The following is an 11,652-nucleotide window of genomic DNA, read 5'->3' as shown; positions in this document are numbered from 1 at the left end:
CAGGGAGCTCTGCAGTGCTCCTCAACAAGGTGTTTACTTGGTCTAGTCGCAGCTATGTAGCTGAAAGATATTTTCATCCTTCCAATGAATTCTGAGGGTGGCCTTGCAGCAGAGAGCCTCCACCAACCTTGTCCATCACCTGGTCTCCTTTTGTCAACTCCCTCCAAGTAATCCCAACAGCTTCTTAGGGATTTCCTCCTGGATGTCTTTGGACTAGCCCTGGACCAGTTCTGGCAGCAGGACACAGGACACAGGAGGATGCTTTCCTTTATCCTGCGCCGGGCACTGTGAGTGCTGCATTGCTGGGTGGTGGCACTGTGATGTGGGGGTTTTGGGACCCTCCATGTGCAGCATCATCCTCCCCCCAACATGCTTCATAGGAAGGCTTTTGGGTGCTGGCCCCAAGGTACTCTCTGTGCCTCAGAGGCCCAGGGTGCTGTCCTTGCCCTTGGTGACCATGCACTGGGCACAGCTGCTGGGCATCCCCCATACATCCTCTGTCTCTTGGCTCCCAAGGACCAACCTCATGCTGTTACTCCTCTCTCAGGCTGTGGCAGAACCCAACCCTGCAGCCCAGAGACCACCCCTATCAGCCATCCCCTTCCATGCCAGAACTAGTGTCTATGAGGTCCTGCAGGGAGGAGGATCAGGGACTTGATCTGTCTGCAAATACTTTTCCTGGGCCATAGGGGGCTGATTTTAGCAGCTGCAGCTTGGAGGAAAGCCAAAGTGAAACCAGAACCATAGGCTGAGATGGACAGAACCAGCAGATCACCATGGAAATAATACAGACTTTGAGAAACCAGTAAGTGGAGGTGACATTGGTGTGGTGGAAACGTTGGTCGTTTTTGGACATAGAACATTGGTATCTGAGCCCAAAGCACAATCTGGCAAATAAGAACTCTTCCAAACCAGGAAAATATCTCATTGCTGCTTTTACTGTCATATCCCCTTGTTCCACTGAAACCATGCTGCCTGAATCCTCTATTAAATACACTCACTGGCTGAGTTTATATGGAATAAAAAAACACACTTCAGCCAGGGGTAAAATTTTCATAGCTTGTTTATCACTTTATCCTTTGTGAAAGTTATTTATGAGAGAAAAGCTCAGTTGGTCTTGAAATTCACTACCAGCTAGTTTTCAAGAATAATGCAAATCTAAAATTTTAGCTCATAAAATTCCATGTTATATAGGATGTACAGATTTCTTGTTCTCAAGGTCCTCTGGACAGGAGCAGTGATAGCAGATTTGTCTCTAACCTTGATATGCCTGCTGATCTCTCCAGTCACGTTCAGTCATATGCAAGGGCCTGTCTTGTCACACTTAGCTTTCATCAAAATGCTGAGATTCTGTAACTGAGTGGATATAGTCTGGCATTATATACTCATTGCAACAGTCTTGCAAACTACCTGCCACCTGTGTGCTAGAAGGTTGTTTTACATAGTTTCTTTTTTTAATTAAAATGTATTCCTTTGTATTTGAATGATGTCATCAGTCACACTGGGAGTCTCAGATGGTTCCAGGTGGGCAATAAGAGGGAAACTCTTCAGTCCTTTTTGGCATCTCTCTTCCAGGCATGTAGGCCCTCTAAAGAGCAGCAGTTGCCTTTTACTGTCCAAAACCATCCTTATCCATGTCAGCATTACCAGTAACAACCTTCCTCTTCACTACATGGCTGCAGAAATAATTTAAAAGTTCATCAGCAAGCTTTATTCACACTCCTGGAGAGTAAACCCCACAGACAGCAGGGACATGAACTGCATCACACTGACCCACCAAAGTTTGGTCTCTTGTAGCTTTCTCAGTGCCTGGACTTGTTGGGCACTTTCTCCTATGAAACTTCCAAATGGAAGCTCAGTTAAAGCCAGTCAAGAATATTTCCTCTTTTAAGAGGCAGACACCAGTTCTGAAAGGAGCTGGACTGATACCAGCAGCCCTGTGTTCAGAGCCCACCCACACACCTCATCCATGGCTCAGCTGTCCACCGGAGGCTGGATCTGGCTGTGACTGCGTGGAGCTGGACTCCTGCAGGTTACTCATGGGTGGAGCCCCCTTGACACATCTCTCAGGTTCCACCCTTCTCACTTTGCTGTCATCAAGTGTAGGAAACAGGGAAGTTCATGGTCAGGTCTTTTGAATTTAGATGCAAAAAAACATTGTTCAAGAATTTAGGTTTCCTTGTCCACCACATATTCTGGATTTCATGGCACACATGAGGCAGAAGACTCTATCTCATGATATAATTCTACAGCCCTCACCCTCCCCTCCAGGTGAAGCCTGGAGAGATGACCATTACGATCTGATAACTTCCAAAACTGGGCTGCAAATTGAGAACAATGTGGTAGATTTGCAAATTAGCAAATGGAAGACCCCACCATTTGCCATCATGGAAAATGGCATGAAGGTGTTGCTATCTTTTTAATTTGCCTTTGGTGTAAAACAATCAGAGTTTTCATTTTATATTAATATATACAAGATTTTGTGTCTTTACTTGAAAAAGCTGGAGTGCTTTCCACAACAGATGTAAGTCTGATTTTGAGCCAGATTTCTATGCAACTGAGGTTTGTCTCTGGGCAATTAAAATCCTCAATTAACATATTAATTATTTTTATAATGATACTGTATTATTTTTGTCTTCTGAAGGGAAAAAAAAAGATGTTTAATTTGTATACTGGTTTGTGAGTTATTTAGCTAATTTACACAAGAGAATTTGCTAGTATTTATTTTACAGTCACAAAACTATGCATTTATTTTAAGGGTTTTATATATTTCCTGCTCTAGTAGCTTCAGCTGGCAGGTGTAATTACCAAACCTTAAAAATGCAGGAGATTGTCTTATGTGTTTGTACTTGTTGAGATAGAAGGAACAAACACTTCTAACGTAAATAACTGGCACTACCTATCTTTCTCTAATCTTTATAAAAACTGAAAAACCTTTCAAATATCTGATCTGTGGAAGTTTAAGAAAAAAAGTGATTTTGACCTCTTCATTAGTGTTCCAATCACTTCAATGCAAAGACAGTGCTTAAGATGTGCAGCAGTTTAGGCTGGTGGTGTCAGGGGTGAACAAAAAAAGAAGGGAAGCAACCGAGGGACAGAAAAGCATATCTGCTGTATAAACATACCTACTCTTCTGTCATTGCTAACAGGATTGCTTATTGACAGAAAAGTATGTTCTGTGTTCTTCTAGCATGGCTGTGTGTGGAGCTCCATCTCATCCAAAGTTGCTCAGGAGTTTGGGCAGATGTCTGTTCTCACATAACAGATCAGCCCCTGTTGCTAGTGGTGCCATTTGCTGACCACAAGTATTTGCTGTCTCTGGAAACAAACTTTTGAGCACTGAATGAAATAATTTTTCAAGCTTGAATAGTTTTTCTTGCTTTTACTAGCCTGTACTGCAATTCCTGGCTGGAGACCTGTTGGGCTAATTGCTGTACAAATTGTCCCACGGGTTAAGAGGAAGCATGGGCTGCAGCCAGGGGCCAGGACTCACTAGGAGTGTAGACATGCCCAAGCAGATGTGTGCATAAGTGTGTAGAGATTGAAAAGAGATACTGATTTTAGTTGTTTGCATTCCAGCTTTGCTGTGATCAGGGTTTTCTTTGCAAAAAGTGTTTTTGAGAAGGGGATTTGAAGCAAGATGGCAGCTACCAGCAGGATATGAGTCTTAAGATTGCTTCAGGCAGGACATGACATGCATAAAGATTATATTAATATAGTTGTGTGATAAACACAAAAAAAACCAAAGGTACACAGAGACTACTTAAAAGGCAGGATAGGAGGATCAAGCACCAGCTGCGGAGACCAGCAGTGGCTTCTGTAGGGAGGGGGACAAACCTGAAGGAAATGAAAAGTGGAGGGGGAGAAAGGAATAATAGCAGAAGCTAAGGAGATGGATAGGAAAACTGAAGGGAGGGAGACTGAGGCATAGCTGGACTTATCAAGGCTGAATAGCAAACAATGAAACTTAATGTTAAATGACAAGTGAGGAAAGAGAAGGTATTAGGTAAGAGGAGAAAGATAAAAACAGAAATCAGGGAGGTAGTAAACATCAATTGAATCAACTTCAATTTGCTTCATTTCCAGAAGGAGAAACAGCTTAAGAAGACTCCACTGCTGAGTGTACTCTTCTCCCTATTTTTCTTCTGGATCATGATAGTCTTATATAGAGATCTAAGAAGAAACTGCTCATCCTTTGAGCTGGGGCTGATTTTGTTGACAAACTCTTTTCCCCAGACAGAAAATGAATGTGTACACAGGCTGTAATAGTCTCAAAACAAGCAGCACAACTCCTGTATTCCCATGTATTCCTTAGTCTGTTTCTCTCACCTCTTTGTCACACAGGTTCTGAACATAATACTTCTGATTTTCCTGGCCCTTGAGATGATATGTTTGCATATGCATTTAATGAAATAAGTGGTGTTTAGACTTCCATTGCAATAGTAACTGGGAAATCCAGTCATGGACTGAGATGTATGAATGCTGTATGGGAGCCGTGTGAAACCCAAACTAAAGTGCCAGGAAACGTGCAACCTGAATGTAAAGACAGGAGTTCATAGGTGACCAGAGACAGCTAACAAACAAATCCAGAAAACAGTGTTCATCTGAGCAATGATAGTTTTTCTGATCATAGGCTCTCCAATTTACCTGAAGTGCACTTCAGTTATAATTATGATTTTGAAGCATGTCATTTAATATAAATGTACCCCTGAGTAAATCTATCCATATGTAAGATAGCACTTCTCCTATCTATTGCTGTTAAAGTCTGAATGCATACAGGCACACCTGCCACTTTTCCTGGAGAAGGGGATGAATACAGCACAGGGGACAGAGCCACAGCATGGTGCTGGAGCTTCGCTGCCCATGGGGTGTTCCTGGCTGGCTGGGGTGCTGGCAGCAGGGCTTTGTGTCAGGTTTGCTGTAAAACCTGCACAGTGTCATTCTTTCTGGATTAAATGTGTGAAGGGATCACAACACATTCTGCCTCTGTGCAGAAAATGCTTTCTGTGACTCAGTATAGGTTATGCAGGATATGTGAGCCAGGCAGTTTAGGTAGATACACACACTGGCTTATTTTTGCTTGCCATTCACAAACTGAGTGACTTAAATTGAGGTTTGTCATGCTGAGATGCTTTGAGGATGGAGGAGTGAGAAAATGTATTGCAATACCTTGGAGTTGTGTTGTCTGGCACAGCAGGAGGCAGATGGGGTGCAAGTCTGGAAGCTCTTCCTCCTTCCAGAGTGGTCTTGCAGCATCTCTGCTCTGCATAACCTGCTGGTGTATTGTGGATGGCTCTGGAGGCAAGAGTGAAGCTGTAGGGTTTTCACATTGCCTTTGGGAATGAAACTTTCTATGAAAGCTGCATTAGAACTGGCTTAGGAAGAGACCTGTGCCTGTGCTTTTATCCCAAATCACAGGAAGTAGAGAATGGAATGTCTCCACTGTCTCCACTGTATGTGGCATAATGTAATTTATTACTTTTTTTTTTTTTATTTGCAAAGCTACTCAGTCTGAAACCAGCTTCTGTGTGGCTGTAGAAAATTCATGGTGACTGGTTGTGAGAAGAGGATTTACAGTTCAGATATTTGGAAGAGTTTTGCTGTGTGTGCTTCTAACAGACTGCTGAAAAAATTGTGGATTAACTTCTCTAAGATTGCCTTTAAAGATGTTGTGGCTCCTTGCCCAACTTTGGGATCACCCCGCTTTATTTCCAGTGTAAATACACTTCTTTAATAAAAGTAAAGGGCCACCAGACTATAGGCAGTTGGTAAATTTGGGACTAAAATGGATTATGGCCATGAGATTTAGTGGCTTGTGAAAGACAGAGGGAGATGATAAAGCAATGTGTACTTTTATTTTGTCTAATTTCATAGCTATTACATGTTTTGTAAGTCTTAATAACAGGGGAATATAATCAAATGACATTGCTTTGTTATATATTGTTTTTTCAGCTGAACAGTTGAGACCCTTCCTAAATCCAAAGCTTTTACTTCTCTTCTTCATTTTTGTACTCTTGATGAATTGACAGTTTTAGCTGTGGTGTCAATCATGTTCTTTTAAGGTTTCTGTTGATGAGTGCACAGCAGAAAATGATGGTGGGGATGAATAGTAGGGTGGGCCAACAGTCTCCACAGGCATGTGACATGAGGAGATGGGGATATCAAATTCTCTTGTTGCTGAGGGGCTTTCCCTGCTGGTGCTGTAGGGAAGCTAAAAAGTATCAGCATGCCATAGTCATAAACGAGAAGAAGGAGAATGTTCTGAAGTACAGGCATTATAAATGTTGCTGAATTGTGGATGTCTTTTGATTTTTTAATTGTGTTTTAAAGTTTTATTACTTCATGTTTGAAGAGCACTTCTGTCCTTGCTGATTGGGTCTTCCTGATTCAGACTTAAGTTTCTCTCTTTGTTTCCTTGTTTCTCTCTGCGTAGTTTTGTAACAAACATGTAGATGTTTCAAAACTGTTTGAGGCCTGAATAAGGAAGCAGAATCTTGTTCACAGATTTTGAGGTCTGATCTTGGACTATTCAAACTATATATTGAACTACTCAAACTGGATATCTGGTCAGCTCCAGTATGGTACACTGAAATTTACTTCCTTTGTGGCTGGTCCCTGCAATAACCATGTTTGTCAATAAGTTTATGGGAAGAGCAAATACTAGTCAGCTAGTACCCATCTAAGCTCATTCAATGTGAGGATTTTGCAATGAAACTCTGCTGTAGAAGTCTTCTGTTTTCTTTCATTTTCTTCCTAAGTTAAGTGGACATTATGCTTAATCTTACACAGTCCAGAAAGCTTATTGTACTTAACATTGTTCTTAGTTTTTAAAACACGTATATTTCAGCATTGAAGTGCATGGCAACGTCCAGCTCTACTGGAACGTAATGTAGTACACTGTTAACATGGGTAAGGTACGCTCAATACTGAACAGTGAAACTAATCAATTAATAAAATGTTGTCAAAGGCTTTGGTGGAAAAAACAATATTTTTAAATGTCGCTTATGTTGATTATGGGATACATGCTGAGTTAACCTCATTGAACTTTTCCCCAGGAATTGATGCGCTTACAATTGGCGGGTCATTATGCTGCTGCACCTGTGTAGTGTTAAGGTCAGTGTGTTTTTCTGATTATAAAAACCATCCATACCATTCCATTATAAATTCACTACCATTCATATAATGGAATGTGCCAAAGCTCGGAGCTCGTTGCAGCTGCCCCCGGTCCCTGTTTAAGATCAAATAAAGTGGTTCAGGTAATTTGAGCACCTTTTCAAGAATACACCCAATCAAACTTCATTTGAAGTGATCTTTCATTGTTTAAGGTTTTTGTTTTTTTCTTTTTTTGTAACCTGCTAAGCATCCATCTGATATCAGTGTTGGGTTTGTTTTGTGTGGCCAGCCCAAGAATCCTTACAGAATGAAGATGTGGTGATTATACAATCCTAGCAAGGAGGTCCTGGGAGCAGCAGACAACTGTAACACTGCAGTTGCACGTATCCATGCCTAGGCAAAGCACAGAATGCATCAACCGCTCACCTTCACAAGGCATTTTCTGAAACCCGCAGCTTCTAACTGTGAATTAATTCTGAGTCATCATGACACACAAATCAGCCATCGCGGTAGACACTAATGTGTGAGATGCAGGGATGTATGACTATGGCACTAATCACTGACTAGAGGAACCTGTGAGATGATGTGCATGTGTAACACACTGCTGCTGTATGCATCTTCCCGCACAGCTTAGTCTTCTCAATTGTTATGCGTTATCAAAGAGAGCCAGAATGTGCACTGAAGTTTATCTAGTGTTCCTTCTGTCACTGAAATGTTGATATGGTTGGGGCTTTTGTTTGAGTGTTTGCTTCTATATTTTCCTCTCCTATTAATTATCCAAATGACTTGAATTCTGTGAAGAGGAAGAGTTCAGTGAACAGGCATGTATGTCATAGGGCATTATGTTCTTCCAGTTTCATGAGGATGTATCCTTTCTGTTTAAAGTTCTGCACTTCACAGTAGCCAGTGAGAGCCTCAGGCACAAGCAGTTCTACTGGGGAGGCATTTGAGCCTCTGTGCAAATTAAGCAGTGCTGTAATTGCTGAGAAAATGCATGAAGTCTCTTGATGATTGCAACTGAGAATCTTTGTGGACGTGTCCAACAGCACTCATTTCACCTCTGTCTAGCTACAAGCTCAGTGGTATTCTACATGCATGTAATAAAGACTCACAAAATGTGATGAAGAATCACAGAAAGACTCTTTGGTGAAGAGTAATCCTTGAATGTCCTAGTTTATGAAAACTGTTCACAAGCTGACATTTCATATGACAGTCATTTGAATTTTGCGCCTATTGCATCAGGTAAGTACGTCATCAGAAGTATTTTGCAGTTTTTTTATTACTCTGAAAAAAAATAAAACAAACAAACTAAATTAAATATTCCCTCCCACCCCCCACCCCCCAAAAGATGACCCCCCAGGTTATGTTAGGATTGCATCTTTTGCTCAAGTGAAAAGGCTTAAGAGGAAGGGCATGTTTAGTAGCCAAAGGGATGAAAAAGATTGAGAATAGGGTTTGTTTTAGTAAATACCTTTTTAATTTATGAGCAAAACCATATTTTACTTGGCCATCCGAAGGAATGTATTTGCAGAATTTTCAAATTCATCTGTGGTGATGATTTTCCTAAGTTTTAAAGCAATGGATCTCTCACTCATAGCTAAGTGTCTGTAACAAATCTGGACCCTTACACACAATACCACATGAAATCCTGGAGGTTGTGTTAAGTATGTTCCACCAAGAATCCTGCCAGGAATAGGTAGCTGACGTAGCAGCAAGAAGAAAACAGATTACTTTCTTGCTGCAGCATATTCAACTGACTGTGCTGCTTTGTTTCCTCAGTGTGGTCTTGTGGTTAAGCTAAGGGAGTCTTGGTCCTCAGTCTGTGTGGACAGCTGTATTCAGATGAACCGAAGTGATGTCAATCACCTGTCACAAAGTGCTCTCTATTGAATACATCACCTATCTTTTATTGACAAAATTCCTTAACTGCATCTTTAGTTCAGTTTCTACCCCTCTCCTCTGTATATGGAGGGAAAAAACAGCATTTCCTAAATTGGAAAAAGTCTTTCCTCCATTTCTTGCCCCACCTCCCCTCTCCTCATCCTGTATGGAGAGCATGTTGAACTAAGTTTATAACAAATTTTCCGGCTGGACACTTTTTTCTCCTTTTTTGTCATTATTAGAAAAAAAAAATTAGTTTCCATTTTAATCTCAGTATGGATTACTTCAGGGAAATCAAACCAGATGCACAATTTGGTGTATGGCAATCAGCCGTCGGTACCTGCAAGGGCATTTCCTTGTCCTTCCAGATAGGCTGTTGAGTTGCAATGTACGCATTGGAAATAAGTGCCAGTATTTCTAAGTAGTTTGAAGACTTGATGGGTACAAGAAGTGTAGGACCCTTCCAAATCCTTGGGGAGGCCTGAGGACTATTTAGAAGTGTTTAAGTATCTAATTTAATTTCTTTAAATTAGTTTCCCTACATATGGCGTATATAGTCAACAGAGTGAAGTCATGCTCCTGTTGCTATTTCAGAGCATCGTTTTCTCTTCCTTAACTGTACAACCAATATAGAAAAGTTACCCACAGTGAAGTGCTAAAATCTCAATGCAGGCTATAAAACTGGAAGGAAAATATAGAAACACAGCAAGAAAAAAGTTATAACACAATCAAAATAAGGTCCAAGTTACAAAATATATTAGTGTTCTAGTATGTGGTGGCTCCTCCGCAAGTAATTCTGCCTTTGAAGGAGTCTTCTCTAGATGAGACACAGAGCAGCATATTAACCTTTTGCTTTGGATTTAGTCCTTCATTAGGGAAGAGGGCTGTTATTAATCCACCACTTAAAAAAATCATCTCCATTGTGAGCTTTACATTATGTTTGGTCTATTGGGGACTACTATAACACGTGTGGTTTTTGTAATATGCTGCGTATTTACTTCAAGACATACAGCAATATTTTATTCTTTAATTAGAGTTCATCACACATGGAATTCATACTTTCAATAAAAAGAGTTATTTATGGGAAAAGATCCATTGATTTTCCTACACCTAAATGTTATTACTGTACAGTTGTTACCTGGGGATTATTTAGGACTCAACGGAAAAAAAACTTTTCAGATATCCTTTTGCAGTGTAATTCTTGAGCAAAAATAAACAACAACAAATAAACTATAGGAATTACTCTTTATAAAGCAGCACATATTGGTAGAACCTATACTGAAAGCTATTTCCCAGACAAACGCATTTTCCCATATCCAAATAAAGTAGTTTGCAATCCCTTTGCTATAATCTGTGCCTTACATATTTGTACTGCCTTTTTTAATGCCAGTAATGACCAAAGTATGTAAAGAATGTGCTTTGAACTGTGCAGTTTTTCTTATATGTTTGTCTGATAGGCAGAAGAGCCAACAGATCCACCAAAATCATTGGGTACAAAAGGGATGGTGGATAGCCAGCCTGCAAGCATGAAGGAAACCCTGGCTTTTCCTGCAGACTCTCAACTGTGTGCTGGTGGTGCCAGCAATGGCTGCAAGATATGGGAGAATTGTTGGAGGAGAGGTGGAGCTGTGAACCAGAGCCCTTGCTCTCCTAATGTCTTATTAATTAGAGTACATAAATATTGCCCAGAATTGCAGTTACATCTTAATGGAGAAATTAAGAAACAGATTAATTTTTGGCACAATTCCCTCTTCCTGTTTACGTTGGTCTCTATTTCCAGCACCAGTTTAATTGAAGGAACAATTCTCTGTACTTGCTTATTATCTGCCACACATGTAAAGGAATAACTATACATTTGGAAAAACACAAGGATGTTTAAGGGCACTACCAGAAATTGAGACATGCTTTAAAAAACAACACAACTGACCAATATTAGCCTCCAGGTTATTAGGAAGGAAGCACTTAATAGGAAATTTGATAATGATTGTCATTTTGCCCATGATATCACCTAACTGAAAGATTGTGAAGGTGGTGCTTTGATGGGGTCTCTGTGGTCAAGATGACCCCGAGATGGTTAAAAAGTCTCTTTTTCCATCTCCGGCGATTGAAGAAGGAGTCGGAGTTCCTTGGCTCTGGTTTTCAAGGTTGCTTATTTTCTCTTATCTAATACATTCTTTTCCTGACCCGCAGAGGTCTGTCTAGCAGGTCGATTTGCGGCACACTGCCCGCCCTTGGGCTGGTGTCAACATTTTATACTAAGAACTACGTGTATTTTATTTACAATTATTTTCCAATACCTTTCACCTATGTTAGACAGTCTGTCTCTACTCTAAACCAATGTAAAAGTGCCAATGTTCACACAGAACATGGAGGCTATGAAGAAGAAAGACTGAGGACAAGGCATGCCCAATTTCTTCCATCTCTCCCCCTGAACCCCCATTCTAAAACCATAAAATTCTATCTTTTCACCCTGTCATAACTATTATTCTACTTAAACTTTTGCGACTTGTAATTCTTCATACAAAGCTGGTAATTTTTCCATGGGTTAAAATCAAAGTCACAGCTGTCCTAGGAGCTCGAGCCCTCTAGGACAGCTAAGAGGGATGTCCTGCATTCTGACAGTGCTTTCCATCTAACTTCAATATTTAGGTGGACAGG

General features: G+C 40.7%; 1 protein-coding gene across 10 annotated transcripts in view; it reads left to right on the top strand.

Moving 5' to 3' along the window:
- Positions 1 to 11,652, top strand: part of HECW1 (HECT, C2 and WW domain containing E3 ubiquitin protein ligase 1) — a 248,733-nt gene that overhangs the window by 59,821 nt on the left and 177,260 nt on the right. For 2 of the 10 annotated variants that reach the window (XM_064419767.1, XM_064419773.1), the window contains one exon: positions 7,056 to 7,113. The exons of the other annotated variants lie outside the window; for them this stretch is intronic. In XM_064419767.1, the coding sequence (XP_064275837.1) occupies positions 7,087 to 7,113 (27 nt within the window). In that variant the 5' untranslated portion in view covers positions 7,056 to 7,086. The remainder of the gene's footprint in view (positions 1 to 7,055; positions 7,114 to 11,652) is intronic. 10 annotated transcript variants of the gene reach the window in all.

Source organism: Passer domesticus, chromosome 1 (assembly GCF_036417665.1).
Source record: "Passer domesticus isolate bPasDom1 chromosome 1, bPasDom1.hap1, whole genome shotgun sequence".
Classification (NCBI taxonomy): Eukaryota; Metazoa; Chordata; class Aves; order Passeriformes; family Passeridae; genus Passer; species Passer domesticus.
The sequence above is the reverse complement of the archived record's forward strand: the minus strand, read 5'-3'. Positions and strand labels throughout refer to the sequence as shown.